The sequence below is a fragment of the Alternaria arborescens genome (assembly GCF_004154835.1).
Source record: "Alternaria arborescens strain FERA 675 chromosome Unknown contig_1, whole genome shotgun sequence".
Classification (NCBI taxonomy): domain Eukaryota; kingdom Fungi; phylum Ascomycota; class Dothideomycetes; order Pleosporales; family Pleosporaceae; genus Alternaria; species Alternaria arborescens.
Genome location: NW_021167856.1, coordinates 1,002,089 through 1,020,814, shown reverse-complemented (window position 1 = coordinate 1,020,814; position 18,726 = coordinate 1,002,089). Strand labels below are relative to the sequence as shown.

Here is an 18,726-nt window from a genome sequence, read left to right as displayed (position 1 = left end):
CAGACCCTGTGTGGAGCTGTTCGGATTACGGCTACATCGAAGGATGCGTTCAACAGGCATGCTCTCTACAGGGTGGTGCCTCCTGCTAGAAGAACGGCCGAAGTCGCGCCTAGGCTGGTGTGGGGTTATGGTCGAGCGCTGCTGCACGCAACAAAACAACCCTTACGAAGGTTTGCAAATGCTATCCTATTCTGATACCCGTACCTTATTTTTGTGCTAATGACTTTTCGTACCAAGATCTATGCGCATCACAAGCAAGAAGCGATCCGAAATTGGCCATGCGTGTAAGTACGTCTGTCATAAATACGATAATTACCCAAGGTTCAACCACTCACGACAGCCGCCACAGCATGATAGCTCGACTGCAGTCTCACCACTGAAGGGCCGGTATCATACGAATATCTGAACTGTATCAAAATTCATCACCCTCATTATGCATGAAAGATTATACCGTACTACTCTAAGACTTGAACAGGTTTTTATGCAAAGGTCTTCATTACCAATGAGGGATCAGTTCTGCTACCTCAAACGTTTTGTACACTCCAACTGGTACTTCTCTAAGACTCACGAAGACTTCCACTATCATGTAACCTCTCGCGGCGGAGTACAGAAGCACAACAGGAGCAAGAAGCGCGAGTTCCCACATCAATATGAGCTTAGCTTTGCGTTGCTCTTGTTCGAAAGCGTCCAGACGATTGATCGTATCCTGGCGCGTGGGAACTTTGACGGTTTCTTCGTCTGCCTGTAACGCATCTGGGTTCTTCTTCAGTCGAAGCCAGATAAGGTATTTGTCCCAGCGTCCAAATCGCTGTCGAGCCGCACACGTCTCGAAAATCCAGAAAAATACAGTGACTCCTGTAAACAGCGAACTAGATATACGCCACAGCAGAAGCTCTGTTTGTGTCGGAAACGAGAAATTCCACGCGATCATGTGTGAAGCAGCGTACGCTGAGGTCAAGCAAAATAGCGCAAATTTCTCGAATGTGCAGATGTCGGGAAAACGATCGTTCGGGAACTTTCTCAGTGGCCGCTCCGGATGATCCCAACGACGATTGACAAAGCCCATAACGTCGTAGCTGCAAGTGAAAGACTCTCTCGCAACGAAGTCGAGAGGAGTATGTCGATATGGTGCTGCAGCAACGGGACCAGCGTCAATCAGGATTTGGGCAGTTGTAACATCCGTGGTAACCACAATGCCTCTCTGTACATCAGCTGGCTTGTGCAGCCAACAGAAGAAAGTTCCGAACGTGCAGAACACGATAGCTCCAGCTGATAACTCTAAGGTCGTAGTAGAGAGACGCAGTGCTGCCCGACCCAACAGCTGAATCACCAACCAGCTAGCCTGGACCAAAGTGATGAGCTTCGCCAAAGTATCGGCTTTGGACTTGTCCCATATCTCTTCAGCCGTTATATCAGGGCACTTAATGTACTCCTTCTCAACAAGGTATGCTAACTGCCGACCATTGACAACGAACGGAGAGCTCTCCTTTGGCTGAAGCAGAATACCTCCCATGTCCGCAAAGAAGCCATGTCGAATCGTCCAATTTTTGCAACCGAGGCGATGGAATCGTTTCTTCGATCGTCGAGCGGATGCGTACTGTCCGATAGCGACGGCAAGGACGATTTCAGGCCCGACTATGGCCCAGAACATCCATTTCGCTTTGCGGATGAAGATGTCGCGCTTTGAGTCGTTTGGATGAGGAATGTTGAGACAGACAGCTGTCCATGTACAGAGAAAGATGGTCAGAAAAGAGGACCAGATGATATCCATCGTACCTCTACTGTCTGGGGTAGACACCCACCCTGATACAGTCGAGTGTACGATAGTTACAGCGTTGTTGGTCATGATTGATGTAGACTGAATCAGCTCTCCTAGACGGTACATGCTAGTACATGTATGTGGTCAATATGATCATAACAAAAAAGGGTACATGCAGGGGGCTTGTGGCTGCAGCGCTTCCCTTAGGGGCGGTGACATCCTTTACAGCTCGGTCACCATCACCACGTGTCTCAGATATGAAGAATGCGGATCAGGTCGCTGAAGCGTACCCTGTCACTGTCGCTTTTCTTCCAGTTTTCCGAGCGAAGGAAGGCAAAGTGCATTGCCTGGGTAGAACAAACTTGTACTCGTACTCCCATGTGATACCAAATGCGCTTCACAGCGATAACCGTGGCGCGATGATACGACACGGAGATGAACTGAAGCTTAACCGAGCCAACGAACACGCATCATATAGCGCCGGTTGGCAGGCGCGAAGGTTACCGAAACACATCAGGCCCAAGCGAGTTAAGTTTTCGACCCCACATGTTCTCATCGCACGATTGTTGCCTGTAGCTGACACCACGTCCAAGACGCATGTCCCCTTCATAATGCCATGACTGCCCGAACTCCAACTCCAACTCTGGAATCGCAACACATTGAAGCTGTTAACATGGTCAAGGATGCAATACTCTCACCAGCTTCCACATCGTCGGGTTCCAGCGACTCCCCAATACTACACAACAAGAAAGATGCCGAACCGTATTGGCCTATGATAGGAACAAAAGACGATATCCCAGGATGGCTCCAAGATAATGACTTCATCATCAGCGGACATCCCATGCCAACTCATTCATACAAGAGATCCTTTCGTCTCTGGCGTTGCCTTCATATGGAAACGATGAACATCTGGACTCATCTTCTGGGCAGTGCTGCATTTGTTGGGGCTGGCATCACCTTGCACAGATCTGCTATCTCGAGCAGACTCAATCTCACCACTGGCGACAAGTTTGCCTTTGGCATCTCCTTAAGCGCGGCAGCTCTGTGCTTCGGGCTCAGTACGACGTTTCACACACTACGGAGTCATTCTTACAGCATTCACCATCGCTGGGGCCGTTTCGACATCTTCGGCATATGTCTCCTCGCTCTGGGTGGGGGGTCATCGGCCACTTATTATGCTGCTCGCTGTGATCCCATAGCCCAACGCGTATACTGGTGCCTCAATGGAGGCGCTGCTGTCGCTGCTGCTGTTGTACTGTTCGATACTGGCGGTGGTGGAAACAAGATGAGGACGCTTCGTGGTGGTACTTTTAGTGTGCTTGCGATCACAGCCATGCTTCCAATTTTCCACGGCATTGGCAAACTTGGATGGAGTCGTGCATGTGAAGAAATCGGCGCTCAGTGGTATCTTACTGAAGGATTGGTCTTATTGTTTGGAGTTTCTTGCTTCGTTGGAAGACTACCAGAGCGACTCAGCCCCGGCTCATTCGATATATGGGGCCACTCTCACCAGATACATCATATCTGTGCTGTCCTAGGCCAGGCTTTTCACATAGTCGCTCTTGTAACAGGCTACAAATTCCGGAATGCGCATCCGACTTGTTGATCGAGAGCAGTCGGGTAGGCTTCAGAGCAGCAATGTAGTAACCTGTAACGCTATTTCGTAAATGCGACGGTTCAATTCACGATATGAACTATTTCTGACATGGAGGAACTAGGAGACCATTGTCAGCGTGTCCGACTCTTCCCGTGTAAATTTGCAAGCGTGCGACCGCCGGCAGAACCGCAATATCTCAACCCCACTGCGGTTCTGCATCGTGAGATTCCGTCATCTAATGCGCAATGTACCATCAAGCACTGACAAGGTTCTGGGTTCTCGAAATTGGGATGGCGTAGGAAGTGTTGGGAGAAGTTCTGGAGACCTCAGGGATGACGGACGAGGCTAAGCGACGCGTTCCTAGCGACTGTTGCATCACCAACGGCCGCCTGCTCAGCAGCTGTTAGCCTTCCACCAACCCTCAACCACCATGTCGGCCTCGACTGAGTCGAGCACAACTAATGTAGACTCTCACAATGAGGATGCGCCTCGGGTTGAAGCGTTGTTCCTCATCAAATTCGACAAGAAAGTTGGGTACGTCATGCGACACTGGACAGGTAGAGTACCATCGCGGAGCTAGGCGCTGACCAGCTACAGCTACACCATTGCTTGGAAACGCGCAACGACACCGGACATCACCTTAGACAACTCAGTTGAATACAAATCGCTGCCCTCGGGTTTACACTCGGTGCAAAATGACCTCGTCTACTTTACGCATGATGGATATGCTGGACTCAGCGCGTTCGCAAAGGGCGACGCCAGCGCAGAGGATCGCAATGCCACCTTCGTTTCTGTTGGAATACTAGTACAGAAAGAGGGCAAATTTGGCAGGCTGGGAAGGAGTTGGCTGCTTGCTGGTCGCTTGGAGAGACTGGCTGCGACCCTAGCGGACGACCCGGAAGCTGTAACGCCGTTGGAAGAATTCTGGCAGGAACAGGTCTCAAGACACGGCAAAGGGGATGTCTCCGACGAAGGCGAGTCCAAGGGTCACAGCAGAGCGCGCGCAATCTCGACCGTGAGTGCCGTCATGAAAGACGAGGAGAGCCTCCCAGACTACCACCCAGCTCTGTCGATCCAGCGCTTCCTGGACATATTCGGGCCATTGGTCTTCCGGCTGCAACAGGCGGCTTTGCTGAGGAAACGCATTCTCTTTGTGGGCATCCCGCCGGTCAGGACTGCTTGCGAGTTTGGTACGTCTTGGATATCATACCTGGGCTTCTCTCAGCTAACGGGCCAGTCTATAACCTCTCTGTCCTCTCTAGCATATCGCCCCGCGACACCGAACGGTTAGCGCCAGGGACCGAAAACCTCCTGCGTCTACCCTCCCTTTTCTCAGTCGGCGTACACGACATTCCTCTTCTCGAACGTCTTCGCAACCCCAAAGACGGCGGACACACACCTGACCTTGAGCCTTCAGAGGGCTGGGTCGCGTGCACGACTGATGAGATCATCGTCACAAAGACACAACTGTACGACATCGTTGTCGAACTGCCACCCGCATATGACGCGCCGCCACAAGAGCGACGCTGGCCACGGATACGGACCAGCGATGGCAGCTTGATCAAGGCCAGCCAGCGGGACGTTGCGCGCTACAAGCTACTACACAAAGAGCTCTTCAAACAGCGTAACAGATCGGAAACGTCACCCGAGCCATATACCGACGAAGAGAACGATGATGCGGCGCCCCTACTGTCCCGAGATGAGGTCGATACCAAGCGTGCCGACGACGACTTCAGCGAAGCATACGACGACACGGTGGTAGAGCCAACAACATGGTCAAGGCTCGCATACATGGGCTACATGTGGTGGGCTTCGGCTGGCGAGAGAGATGCATACACGACCGCGGAGCGAGAGACAGATCGTGAGCTGATTGGTGACCTCTCGGCGTACTCGCAGTCGTTGGAGACAGCAATCATCGCTTACTTTCACCGCCAATCTTCATTACTCATACGGTCGCTATCGCAGATTATCGAGGAGGATACCCAGGGCGAGAGGGAAGAGGATGATAATGATAGCGATGCAGTGGTCGTCGATAGAGACGACCTGTCGCGCATGGGACTAGACACATGGTCAGAGGCTGACCGCGCTTTTGTACAAGAGTTTAGTAGTCTGTACTTTGGGCGCACTATTGGGGTCAAGGGTAGTGAGGTCGAGTGCTGCGGTCTAAGGGTCCCTATCTTCTAGCTGAGCTGGAAGCGCTTGGCTAGCCACAAATCGGCTGGCTCCCGGTTGAGTGAACGGTGTTAACGGTGAGCACAAACTGGTGTGGTGTACGTCAATGGAAATCTACTTGTCGCGGGCAATCCGCTCCATTGCATTAGTGTGCGTTTCTCCATGGGTATGTACCTGGAATACCCGCAGTCTGTCACACTCACAGGCTGAAAAGGAATTCCTACAAACAACAGGTTTGCGGTTGTAAACATTCACCACTTCTATGCGCACCTCGGTCATCATGCTTCGTGTCTTCGTGTTGAGCCTCGAACGCTTCGTAAACAATTAATCCAGCTGTGTTGATTTGTCGGCTTGCAATAGTTCAGGCAGCCCGAAATCGGACCCCGCAATTGAATGCACAGGGCGCGTGCAGGCGAATTTCTGCGCCCCGCATCGTCATATGCCAGTCCCAGTGGCCGGCTTAGAGGCTTAGTATCACCGACCGAAGTTTTCTTTTGTTGTGAATCATACGGTGAATCATACCTCTCGCTGTACTAATACCCGGCCTGCGCGCTCTTCTCCTACGTCTTTCCAATACTCAGAAAGTGTTGACTCGCCGTGAACACACGCAAGATATCCTTTTGACTCTTCATCTTTTTGGAGACAAAGAACGATAGTCAATTGTCCAGAGTAGAGCCTCAAGCAACTCGCTGATCTAATCTCCAACAAGATGCCGATGCTCAAGGAGCCATGGAAGAAATACCAACCTTTCAAGCCGTTGAACCTGCCGGACAGGACATGGCCTAGCAAGACAATTGAAAAGCCACCACGATGGCTGTCAACCGACCTGAGAGATGGTAACCAGAGTTTAGTAGATCCTATGGTAAGTACGACCCTATCAATGTAGTCGCTTGAGTACGCGGAATTGACACGGACCTCAGGATGGCGCGCAAAAATGGGACTACTTCAACATGCTGGTTAAGCTCGGCTACAAGGAAATTGAAGTCTCATTCCCGTCTGCGTCGCAAACTGACTTCGACTTCACACAACGCCTCATCCAGACGCCCGGCATAGTACCAGACGATGTATGGATCCAGGTCCTCTCGCCATGCCGCAAAGAGCTCATTCGCCGCACCGTCGACTCCCTCAAGGGCGCGCGCAAGGCCATCCTCCACCTGTACCTTGCGACCAGTCCGTGTTTCCAGCAGATTGTCTTCAAGATGAACGACGATGAGACAATTGCCCTGGCGGTCGAATGCACAAAGTACGCGCGATCAATAACCAAGGATGATCCCGAGCAAGCCGGTACAGAATGGGCATATGAGTTCTCACCAGAGACCTTCTCAGATTCATCCCCAGAGTTCGTCATCAAGGTCTGCGAGGCTGTCAAGGCGGCATGGGAACCAAGTGTAGAGAACCCACTCATCTTCAACCTCCCAGCCACCGTAGAGATGTCGACGCCCAACGTCTACGCCGACCAGATCGAGTACTTCTGCAAGAACATTTCCGAGAGGGAGAAGATTTGCGTCTCTCTGCACCCACATAACGACCGAGGATGCGCGGTTGCAGCAGCAGAACTGGCACAAATGGCGGGCGCAGACCGAGTAGAAGGCACACTGTTTGGCAATGGAGAGCGCACCGGAAACGTCGATCTCGTTACGCTGGGCCTGAACCTGTACACCCAGGGCATACATCCAAAGATTGATTTCTCGGATCTGAAGTCAATTATCGATATGGTTGAGAGCTGCAACAAGATTCCGATACATCCCCGCGCACCATACGGAGGTCAGCTTGTCGTGTGCGCCTTCAGTGGCTCACATCAAGATGCGATCAAGAAGGGCTTCCAGATGCGCAAGAAGAACGGCGCGACCAACGAGAGCCGGTGGCAGATCCCATACCTGCCCCTGGACCCGCAAGATATTGGCCGCACATACGAAGCTATCATCCGTGTCAACTCGCAGAGTGGAAAGGGCGGAATTGCCTGGATCATTCAACGCCAGCTGGAACTCGACCTTCCCCGTGGTCTCCAAATTGCCTTCTCCAAGGTCGTACAAAAGGAGACAGACATGCTCGGCCGCGAACTCCTGCCTACCGAGATCACGAACCTCTTCGAAGAGGCCTACCACCTCAAGCGCAACCCCCGCTTCTCTCTGGTCGACTACGAGATCAAGGCCGATCGTTCAGAGACACCTTTGCCTCCACAAGACGGCCGAACAGCCAGCAGCCGCAATCTGCGCCGTATCTTCAACGGTGTCATCGAAATTGACGGCCAGGAACACAAGATCCAGGGATCGGGTACTGGTGCGCTATCGTCGCTGGCCGATGCACTGAGGAGTCTGGGCATCGACCTTGACGTTGTAGACTACAACGAGCACACCATCGGTACAAGCAAAGACGCAAAGGCTGCAACTTACATTGGTTGCACAGCTGCACAAAGCAGTCAAAAGGTCTGGGGTGTCGGTATTCACCAGGATGTGGTTCAAGCTTCTCTCATCGCGATGCTGAGTGCTGCTTCCTCAGTAAGTCCTACTCACTCTTCTTGTAAAGCTCTTCGTCTAACACAGCACAGTTCCTTTCATCGAGACCTACCACACCCATTCCCTTCCGCCCCAAGCGATCGAATACGCTCGAGATCCCCAGCCCAGAATCAAGTCCCAGCCGAAAAGAGGGTAGCACAATAGTGGATAAGCTTGAAGCAGCCGTTAATGGCGATCAAGCGGATGTGAAGAGCGCGGGAGTGTAAGCTCCATAGGTCTTCTTATGTTTCACTGTTCAGGCTTTATTTTCATAAACATCGCATATAGCATTTGGGTTTAAAAAAGCTGGGAGATTGGTGTTCAAAAAGTGCTAAATAGGTTGAATGGAATAAGTGTACAGTCAACCACCGTCATGTAATCTAGAGCTTAATAGGATGTGACGGAACATGAGCATACATGTTCATACAGGTAATTGGGTGAGAACTCTCGACGATAGAGCTGTCGAGTCAAATATCCAATTCTAATCAACGGAAAGAAACATCCGACATCGGCCTATCCTTCTGATACTACGCTTATCACCGGCTCATGAATGTGTAGGAGTGGATACCTGTTGGTTCTACTCCGTAAAGATACCCCGATGAGGGACATATCGCGGACCGAACCACATCTACCACTCCGATCCGCATCACCATATCAATACACGTGTGAACCCCTGCACGATACATCGAATCGCTCTCCAACATATCCATCTCATCGTCACTATGGCAGCCAACGACCGCACCAACATCCCTCCAGCCCCAGCCTATTTCCCCACCTCCGTCGATTCCCCCCTTCATCCCCCAACAGCCCTCTACACATCTCTTCGCAGTCTGTCCCCTGACAATGACTTGACTAAAACCCAAGATTTTGTCGTCCCACCCCGCAGCGGAAAAGCCTGGACCGTACCTGCGGGCGCCCTATTCCGCCTTTCGACCCCAGAAGGCCCGCAAGTAGGCGATCTGAACGTCTGGAACCAGCATGATCCCCGGGAGAAGTTCTGGGCCAGCAGGACAAGGCAGCTACAGGGAAGCCATGTGGTGCAGGGTGATAGGCTGTGGAGTTGTTTGCCGTTTATGAGGCCACTTTGTGGGCTTGTGGAAGACGGATGTGAGGTTAGGGATAGTGATGGGAAGGGGAATGGGAGTGGAAGGGAAGCGAGTAGGGATGAGAGGGGTGGGGTTACGAAATGGGGTGGAAGGTGTAATGATCTCCTGGGGACGAGGTGTGATCCTTATGGTATGTTTTCTCAACACAGTTGTAGTGGCGTTTCCGTCTGCACATTCTCCAGTTCTGTTTGCATAGGCCCGAATCGGTGATGGTGAGCTTGCTAACAATGTCTGCAGTTGGAAACGTGCTGACAGGCGCTTCCTACGACTACCACTGTCACTGCAACCTTGTCCGTTCTGTTCTTCCCTACGGTCTCACAGAATTTGACGTGCACGATGTGCTTAATGTGTTCCAAGTTACCGGACTAGATTCCCAAGGTCGTTACTTCATGGAAGCTAGCCCTGCAACGAAAGACAGTTTTCTTACATTCTTCGCCGAGCAGGACTTATTGTGCGCATTGAGCACATGTCCTGGTGGAGACCTGAGTCGCTGGGGCTGGACTCAGGCAGAAGAGGTTAGCGGGAGCAAAGAGAAAAAAGACGGAGACGACGACGAAGGAATGAAGAGCACATGCCGACCCATCAGGGTCGAGGTGTATGAAATCAAAGAGACGGTAAAGGAGAAGGTGTTGAAAGGATGGAAGAAGCCCGAGAAGAGTGGATATCGAGGGATGCATGGAATGGGTATTCCTTCAGGCGAGGCTTAGTGCTTGTTATAGCCTCTACAGCTTGTTACTTCCATGAATCTTGCCACCATCAAGCACGATCGTATCACCGTTGACGTGACCACCAGCCCTACTACTCAGATACACAACCGCAGCAGCGATGTCTTCTGGCCTTCCCGTCCTCCCATTCGGATTACTCTTTCCCAGTGCGTCCTCACCACCTGCTTTCTCCATCAAGACGCCCGCCATCTTACTCATGAAGAACCCGGGAGCAATTCCATTCACAAGAATATGTCTGGGCCCTAGTTCAACAGCGAGGTTACGTGCAAGATGGAGGACTGCGGCCTTTGAAGCGGCGTATGACCAAGCGCCTGTTTCGCCGAGGGAACCAGTACCGATTCCTGCTACGCTGCCTGTTACAATGACGCGCGAGGGGTCCTGCATTGTTGCAGATTTTGTGAGCAAGGGTGTGAATCTAAATTGTGTCAACTCTTTCATATCCTCTAATTCAAGTCTTCTCGATATATCGAGGTGAACAGGGAAGGGGACAACTCACTTCTGAATGGTAAAGAAGACGCCCTTTACATTCAAATCCATGACTCTATCCCAACCATTCTTCTCGTCGGTCTCTTCAAACGTACTGCCCCACGTAGCTCCTGCATTCGCAAAGAGGATATCCACGTGATCAGTATGTTTGCTCACTTCCTTCACTAAACGATCGATCTCAGATATCTTAGAGCTATCTGCAGGGATGGAGTAGGCCTGGGCGCCAGGAGATTTGTTGGGGAGCGCATTGAGGGCTGCAACGGCAGCGTCGCAGGCGTCGGCTTTGCGTGAGGTGATGAATATCTTGGAGCAGCCGGCTTGGAGAAGACTGGAGAGGATTAGGAAGGTGACACCAGGCGGAAAAGAGTTTATACCCAGATGCTGCGTGCAGACCAAGGCCTCGCGACCCGCCGCTCACGACTGCGACTTTGCCTTTCAAGCTAAAGATGTTGGAGAAGTCGTGCAGTTGCACGTCTTGTTGCGCAGATGCCATGGTTGTGTTGATGGGGGTTTTGAGGACTTATATGGTTACAGAGCGATGCATGCAACAAAAATGCTCATATATGGATATCTTTGCTAACTGAAGGGTTGATTAATCGTGGATTACTATTGCTCTTGTGGTGACCTCGGCGCTGACGTCGTTGTCTGAAGTTGCATCAATGCTCAGGTTATGTACCGAGGCTGTACCTTGCGCTAAGTCCCGTAGGAGGGGTAGTTGGTCGTGTGCACCTGCATGTCGTAGAAAGAACCGTCGACGATTTGCTGGACTTGTTTCTCAAGTACCATTGTGAATACGTGCGCGATGACCTGTAGCTAAATAGAGGACAATGTGATGCCTTGTGGTCTTAGTCTTCTATAAGGTGGTTCAGAATCGACCAAAAGCTACTACCATGAAGAGCGCCACAGCAGGAAGTCTGTCTTGACCATTGCTTGGAGGTTTAGTTAAGGTTGCCGCCTCTTGATATGCAGCAATCTATAAGCCTCACACAAGGCGGATAGCGGACACTGGTGTGGAACATGTCTCGTCTCCCAGAGCCACGACATCGAGCCTTGGTATCAAGAGAATTGATTACTACTCAGCTGTTGAGACGCAGCACTCGAGCGAAGATACAGAGGAGCGAAAGGTGCAGAAGGATTGTGCCTATCTTTACTGGTAGACGTCAACACCGGCATCGTGGTCCGAGGGCGGGATGGAAGGTGCGAAGAACTTGACGTTGTTCCAACATCATCCCCCACCACCAAGAGAACTGTGGACATTGCAGGAGCGACATGGTGAATCCTTCAAATGGCCATCCTGTCGATGGATGCTGTTCTCGCTCTCTTCGCCGACCTGGAGTTTTTGCCGCGAAATGGACGCGTTGTCACGTCGCCACTTCTACTCCAACGCGACTCCGAATCGCGCACATCTCCATCTGCCCGCCAGCGACAAGCCTTCCTCTTTCTCCAAGCGCTCGAAAGATTTTCTGCATAAATCCCTACTTAGGACTGACATGTGCTGATCGTCGTAGTTCGAAACCGCCAGGCGAAAGATCATCGGCGAAATTTTAGCCTACCTCCAACGGCGCCTTATCGGAGGGCCGATCTCATGTCAAACTCGGGTTGCAGAACTCAACTTCGGGTCCGCCAAGACGCATTCGGCCCATTCTCGCAGATGACCGGCTTCGCATCACGCTACTCATCCTGTCATCCCAGTCACCTTTCTCGAAATCCCATCGGCTGCCTTCCTTTGACGGAAGCTACCGACCCGTCAGGGGGCCGCGCAATCATAGATGATCAACGAGCGATCAGACTCGTAGATCTTTTACCACTGTCATTCGAGTTTTCCTCAGCGGCGGAAACACACGACTATGCAGCCAGAGAGGACAGCATTGAATCGATACTTGACGGCACATGTCGCATGTAACATATGGTGTTGCCCGCTCCACGCGACATGTGCAACGACGCACAGGTTATAAAAAGATCAAAACTCCGAGTTGCAGGCCCAAATCGTATATGCAGTAGAAGCATTTTGCGGGTCTCCCTGTTGGCGTGCACGGCCAGATCGACATACTCAACAGATGTTATAGACCACTGAGATTGGTGCTCGCTCGTGCGGATGCCACGACGTTGCCTGCCGTGCATCAGAAACATGGCAACTTTTTTTTGAGACGCCCGTCGAAAGCCTCGTAAGGCACCGATCCGGGCTTGCTATCCGGCAGCTGTCAGTTTCAGGTGGCGAGGGTCATCAACACTGCGGTCTAGACGAGCGGTTCGGCAGTTGAAAGTAAATTTCCACCCGCCTTGACCTGGTTTCTGGTCACCTCGGCTTCGCAAAGCTTTTCACATCGCATTTGACTGGCCGGAACGCTGTCTACGCCAAGCATAGAATAACCTGAAGGACGGTCTAGCGATACGCTGGCCTTGCCTGTGGGGCTTCCGCGACGGGCGCGGACACGCGCTGCAACGTGGGGAACCACGTTTTGCAAGCAGCCGTGCCACACCTGTCGACGGGCGCCGCAAGGTCAAGGGTGCTTTCCGGCGACATGGGCAGAACAGCTTTCGGAACAGTATCCAGAACAAGGAAGTGTGTCGCCTCAACGCTTGTTGCACCTACCAAAGGAGGTGAGACGTTTTCACAATCCTAGCACAAAACAATCTTGTTCTTAGTGACATCAGTGTGAGGATTACGTAGGTCAAATGCATCAACAAATCGGAGTACTTACGGCACTTGCTGTGGCTGTGGCTTGCCGTGCACGGTGAACCCACCACTCAACGTGCTGTGGCTCAGCAGGTCTGGCTACAGTGTCCGTGAACCCCACTAGACCTGTCGGAAGTGATCGCTAGTGAACCACCATGACGGTGTTCCTATCCGCTCGATGGGCGAAAAAAACACCGATTTGCGCCTCGTTTGCCATCGTCCTTGGTAGTCCAGAGCATTTCAACCGATTAATCCTCGTGCTGCAGACTCGGAATCCCGTGTGCATCTGCCATCGCTACAGGCGTTAGCGAAGGGCCTTTCTTCAATGCCACATGCAGGTAGACCCCTGTATAAATCTCGCCGAAAAGGTATGCCTTGGATGTTTTGGGTGAAGCCATGTGGACCGCCTGGCATTTAGGCACGAACCGATCATCTTCTGGAACATAAGGCTTCATCAGAGCCGGACAAGCTGTCATGTAAGACTAACCATCCGGATCTACGTCCGAGTCTACTAACGGAGCTACCAGCCCGTGTAGGATTCGAGCTAGAACAATCGCTTGATCTCATTCCAGTCGAAGTAGCATCTTCAGCTATAGGCCGTGTACGAAGCCATTGGGCAGTACTCACGAGACACAAAAAGATAGTGGTGCACGACTTCTATGGGCCCACTGGTTGACGGAAACCAAACGACATATCTGGGCATCTGTGGCACTGTCGACCCGCAATAAACTTTGCTCACTCCCGTATACTGGTATGTCGAATGCACGAGAAGCTTTCTTACCGTTGCTCTTGGACTAGCTTTGCTAAATTGCCCAACTTTTCCAGGGTAAGGAGACCTGTACAGGGTCCCCGAACTTCCTTTTCATTTCAGCGCACCGCCAAGTCGACACGTGCTTTGGACGAAGCACTTTCGCCAATCCTCAACGCCGCTCATAACACTCATCCGATATCGAAACGTGGCGACTGGACAAGGACCTTCTCCCGCTTTACCAGAAGGTGTGCTAGTCGGAATATTGCTGCAACTAGGTATGGAGCTGATCAGTGCAGCATTACGACTAGCAGACTCGCCCCATACGACAGCCCTGAATTACCCAGCGTTCCTCCTTCGGATCTTTGCCGAGATTTAATATCGTTCCGTATACCCTTGCCGTCTGCCGAAGTGTCCCTCATTTCCTCATAACCGTGGATCTTCAATCATCACACACCACTTCGCAATCCAATCCAGTGAGCCTAGTCATTGGTCCTAACCCAAAGCTGTGGCATCTCGGCCACTCAGCCGAGCGGCTGGCTGAGAACACTCACTGAAGCGACACGGAACACCCGACTATCGCGCTTCCGGCTTGTATGCCCGAATAACTCAACCTACCCAACTTATCGCTCGCTTGCACGACTTCTCCACTCTGGGAGTGGTCCTATTAGTCATCTTATTCATTCACAAATTCTCGCCCTCCGCAACTCGCATCCCGCCAAGGCAGCATGATGCGTTGATGACCGGTTTCTATTGGTTGACCACGTCTACCTGGTACTGAGAGCTGTTCACACCGTTGGCCCGTTCATAGTAGGGTTCTGCTCGGCTACTGCCGAAACCACTTACTCCTTCCCCACAACCACGATAACTCACCCGGAGTTTCTTTTTCCACAGGGGAAGTTTAACTTTCATACTCAGCCTTCTACAAGCGCTTTGATTACCTGTCAACATGCGCAAGACTCCACCAGGGTCGAGCGGGCAGTCACCACGGACCATGATACCTCCACCTAGCCCATTCGCAATGGCACATCCGGCTGCTCGCACGACTACTCTGACTGCACCGACAGTCCCACAGCTCGGTTCCAGGTCACCGGGATACTCCTCAAACTCGTACAGCCACTCAACTTCACCCAGCACTGCATCTGGAAGCCTCCCTGATCAGAATCATGATGGAGCTGGCTTAATGATATCCCCTACTCAGATATCGTCAGCGAACCTGAATGCTCAGAAACGTGCGTATAGGCAACGGCGAAAAGACCCTTCATGCGATGCTTGTCGAGAACGCAAAGTGAAGGTAAGTAATCACAGTGGGGAGAGCTCATATGTTCATGAGAAGCAAGTTTTGTCCGGCGATTTCTCAGTAATGGCGACTGGGAACGACCAAGTGAGACTGCGGAAAAGTTGACCAGGTACTGGCAGCTCAGACGACTATCTTTTACCTTATTTACTTCGAATGAGCGTGCATTGAAATGCATCCGAGGCTCGTCGAGACGAAACACGCTTATGAGCAAGTTTGGAGCAGAAAGTCGAGCGTCCAGGTGGCATGTAGCTGACGACCACAACAGTGCGATGCGACGGAGACATCGGCTTGCTCGGAATGTTCGAGCCGTAATCATAGGTGCCAGTTCACGAAGGAGACCAACCGCCGGATGTCGTCGATCAAGTACGTAGTCGTGGACGACCACAGTTGGACGAAGGTCGCTGACTTGCATAGACAGGTCCAGGACCTCCAGAGTCAAATTGCCGAGTTAACACATATGAACTCTCAGCTACGAACCAAGGTCTCGGACAAGGACCCCTGGGATACCGAACGAACGGACACAAAACGCAGGCTTTCTGAAGCACACGCTGGCACATTACCTGGACCACACCAGGTATCCTTTTCAACCTTGAGCAACTTCGAACACGTTCGTAGCAACATCCGAACGCATTCCAAAGGTGTTTTTCATACGCCGCATCAGACTCTCCGCAGCGCTGCAGTTTCGAATTGGTGCCCATCTGAAATACCAGCACGCGCAGACTTCGCGTACCTCGCCCGTTCTTACCTCGAGACAACACATGAGTGGTATCCCGCAGTCCATTGGCCTACGTTCCAACGTGAAGTGGACGAGGTTTATATGTCAAAAACATTCGAAGGCTGCTCCCGTGAATGGGTTGGGCTGTTCTTCGCGGTACTAGCTTGTGGCTCTTTGCAGACCGGGGCTGAGCATATGAGCTCTCTTACCACGGCGTCCAAAGGACAGGCAATGTATGAGACTGCAACTGCTGTTCTCCAACCCTGGCCGCAGGAATCATCAGTCACTTTTGCTCAAGCAGCACTCCTGCTGAGTATATACGCCACTGAAAGCAACATACGTTCCGTGGGCTCTATGTGGCTCGCTTCTGCAGCAAGGATGGCACAAGACCTAGAAATCTGCCCTGAAGTTGATTGCTGGCCCGTCGTCGATGGTGAGATCCGACGTAGGCTCTGGTGGTCCATCTATGTTCGTGATAGGTACGAGGTTTTCCTTTCGCGTTCCTCTGCCGTCGAATGCTAACGTCGATCAAGGATCATCTCTCTTGAAACAAGCAAGTCTATGATCATCAACGAGAGCGATTGCGAGATCTCTCTACCATCCTCTCTAGAAGAGCGCTATATTCAACCTAACAGTTCGTTCCGCTCAATGGCAAAACCGGCTCACTTCACTGGCTTTGTGGCCAATATACACATCACACGCCTATACGCACCATTACACCAGGTCTTAAGATCGAGCGTCGTCCTGCCTCAGACTCTACAAAGCTTCGACGAAGAGCTTCGATTGAAACTGCTGGTCCTTCCCGAGGCCTACCAACCAGACTCTAGTGCGCTGTTCGACGTAACGGCGCTGCCTACAATCTTCTGCCTATTGTCCGCTCGCTTCCATATGTACCGGCGCAACCTTACTCCTTTATCGGGCTCAACTGAGCGGGCTAATGCTTTGAAGCGTTGCGTCTCCGTATCTCAGGATACAGCAAAGTACGTGTCAAGGGCTTTACATAATCCTCCCAAACAAGACTCGGGTAAAGGGTGGGAAGAGAGGGTGGCATCGATAGCGAGCAATACGGTGTGTTTGCACTTATGGCGATGCATCCTCGTGCTTTGCTTCCAGGGCGAGTACAAAGCTGCGCTGGTGTGCTTGCACCTTTCGAGGACTATCGGCAATGTGCGGAAGACCAACTTGGCATGTGGAAAGAACGTGGCGTTCTTTCTAGAGAGAATGTTTGATCGCGTACGCAGCGGTCAGGCAACCAATCAACAACTCGAACAAGATGAGGAAATGATTGCGTATGTCAGTGCAGACGCTCAAAGCAGCCTTCAGCATTCATGGGTCTGGGTAGGCGACAATTTGACCTCTTCAAGCTCAACACAAGAGGCGGCCCCAACTGCCATCCGATCACCAGGCACAGACGAGCCAATGCGAGACGCGCTACCCTTACGAACACCATCTGGTTCACCGATGAACGGTGCTACAGAAGCAGACGACTGGACTCAGGCTGAACAGATGATCAGGCAATTGATGGACGAGCACCTCCACCGATCCACGCAGACACCAGCCTATTATCCTCCGCCGCATAATCCCGTCAAGCGAGTGCAATTAGCAACCGATGTACTTTCGCCACCGAAACCCACACCGAACCCAAGCCCTACACCGTCAGGAACAAGTCGCATCAGTATTGCGAATATAATATAAAGCAAGAAAGGATTTTGTAGATCATCCTACAGGGCACAAACGTTTTGACATGAACGCTTATGGAGGCAGGTGGGCCAATCACGACGGAGGAGATTTAGAACATCGGCCTTACGCATATCGCATGATACGACGACTGTATTTCCTCGTAGTACAGTAACTCAGTCGCCAAGCCCCAAGCGTGGTGCATCCGCTTTAGCCATCCAGACCCTCGGGTCGCCTTCTTGCCAGCGCCTTATACATAAGCAACAACACTTCCGCAGCTAATCTTTCGGTTTTACTCGAGCAAGCTACGTACATGTCGATCTTCCGATCAGCGAGATTCTAATTATGCTGCCGTCGTCTTACGATTGTGCCCAAATCCTAACAACTACTCATTGACAAGCCTTAGCGCTCTGCATTTCCATGGAGTTTATATACATTGGCAAACCAGCAATACTGAAAGGCGTAATACTTCTACCTCTGAGAGATCTACATGTATATGATCATGCAAGCAATTTTATGAGAATATTTTTGTTCACCGCAACATGACACTCTATGCCGTGAACAACACCATCACACAGCATATTCACACGACTCAGCACTAGTGACAACAGTTACCTACGAGGATCTTGAGGATCTCATTTCGGCGCACCTAGGTTCGCGCCGCGGCTTACCCGCAGCCTTATCTGTCAGCTGCGGGTAAGAAGCATCCAATCAGCGTCCGACAAGAAACCTTGGTTGTTGCCAGCACCGAGGTTGTGTATATATTGGAATAACTAAGGCTGACGCTATGCGTATTTTACGAACGCCTTACTGCAAAGACATATTCGTTAAGTAGGCGTACACCGCAATAGCTTAGCTTGTGCTCCTAAACTCCGGTGCGCATCTTCTCGGCTCTCACAGCTGTGGAAAGTGACTGCGGGGCGGACATCAACACGCCCGGGCAGATCGTACCTGGCACTACCCACTACATATACAGACCCCGCTGTTAGCTTCTAAGAGAGTGTTAGTCTACCTCCTAGCGCGAGGCGGTGTAAGAACTATTGGTCGCTAAGTAGACAAGCTTCAGTGGTCAAATGCTTAGCGGAACGCGTGGTACCCCGCTATGACATGTGTCACTCGAATGAGCACACTCGACGCGCAACCGTGCTCCTATTTACATGTCTCATACCCAGGTCGAACGGCTCATACAGAGCAAACTGGTGAAGGGTTGGTTCAGGCGGTCTGGATGACTAGGGATCGGCATGTGCGTCGTGGAGCGTTGGCTGCAGG

General features: G+C 51.7%; 6 protein-coding genes across 6 annotated transcripts; 4 read left to right on the top strand and 2 right to left on the bottom strand.

The window, feature by feature from the left end:
* Nucleotides 1–496: 496 nt before the first annotated feature.
* AA0111_g385 (hypothetical protein) lies at nt 497–1,846 on the bottom strand (the record flags this gene model as incomplete). The annotated part of the gene is made up of 1 exon (XM_028649782.1): nt 497–1,846. One exon carries the CDS (start codon nt 1,844–1,846, stop codon nt 497–499), a length of 1,350 nt encoding a protein of 449 aa, XP_028512041.1.
* A 1,940-nt stretch (nt 1,847–3,786) lies between these two features.
* AA0111_g384 (hypothetical protein) lies at nt 3,787–5,540 on the top strand (the record flags this gene model as incomplete). The annotated part of the gene is made up of 3 exons (XM_028649770.1): nt 3,787–3,890; nt 3,954–4,546; nt 4,594–5,540. 3 exons carry the CDS (start codon nt 3,787–3,789, stop codon nt 5,538–5,540), a joined length of 1,644 nt encoding a protein of 547 aa, XP_028512040.1.
* A 697-nt stretch (nt 5,541–6,237) lies between these two features.
* Nucleotides 6,238–8,250, top strand: AA0111_g383 (2-isopropylmalate synthase; the record flags this gene model as incomplete). Its single annotated transcript, XM_028649759.1, has 3 exons — nt 6,238–6,390; nt 6,449–8,026; nt 8,077–8,250. 3 exons carry the CDS (start codon nt 6,238–6,240, stop codon nt 8,248–8,250), a joined length of 1,905 nt encoding a protein of 634 aa, XP_028512035.1.
* Nucleotides 8,251–8,745: 495 nt separating this feature from the next.
* Nucleotides 8,746–9,836, top strand: AA0111_g382 (hypothetical protein; the record flags this gene model as incomplete). Its single annotated transcript, XM_028649748.1, has 2 exons — nt 8,746–9,259; nt 9,367–9,836. The coding sequence occupies 2 exons, from the start codon at nt 8,746–8,748 to the stop codon at nt 9,834–9,836; spliced, it is 984 nt and encodes a 327-aa protein (XP_028512034.1).
* A 15-nt stretch (nt 9,837–9,851) lies between these two features.
* On the bottom strand, nt 9,852–10,833 carry AA0111_g381 (hypothetical protein; the record flags this gene model as incomplete). Its single annotated transcript, XM_028649737.1, has 3 exons — nt 9,852–10,269; nt 10,351–10,668; nt 10,715–10,833. 3 exons carry the CDS (start codon nt 10,831–10,833, stop codon nt 9,852–9,854), a joined length of 855 nt encoding a protein of 284 aa, XP_028512037.1.
* Nucleotides 10,834–15,414: 4,581 nt separating this feature from the next.
* On the top strand, nt 15,415–17,475 carry AA0111_g380 (hypothetical protein; the record flags this gene model as incomplete). Its single annotated transcript, XM_028649726.1, has 3 exons — nt 15,415–15,428; nt 15,480–16,259; nt 16,314–17,475. The coding sequence occupies 3 exons, from the start codon at nt 15,415–15,417 to the stop codon at nt 17,473–17,475; spliced, it is 1,956 nt and encodes a 651-aa protein (XP_028512036.1).
* Between the last annotated feature and the right edge of the window lie 1,251 nt (nt 17,476–18,726).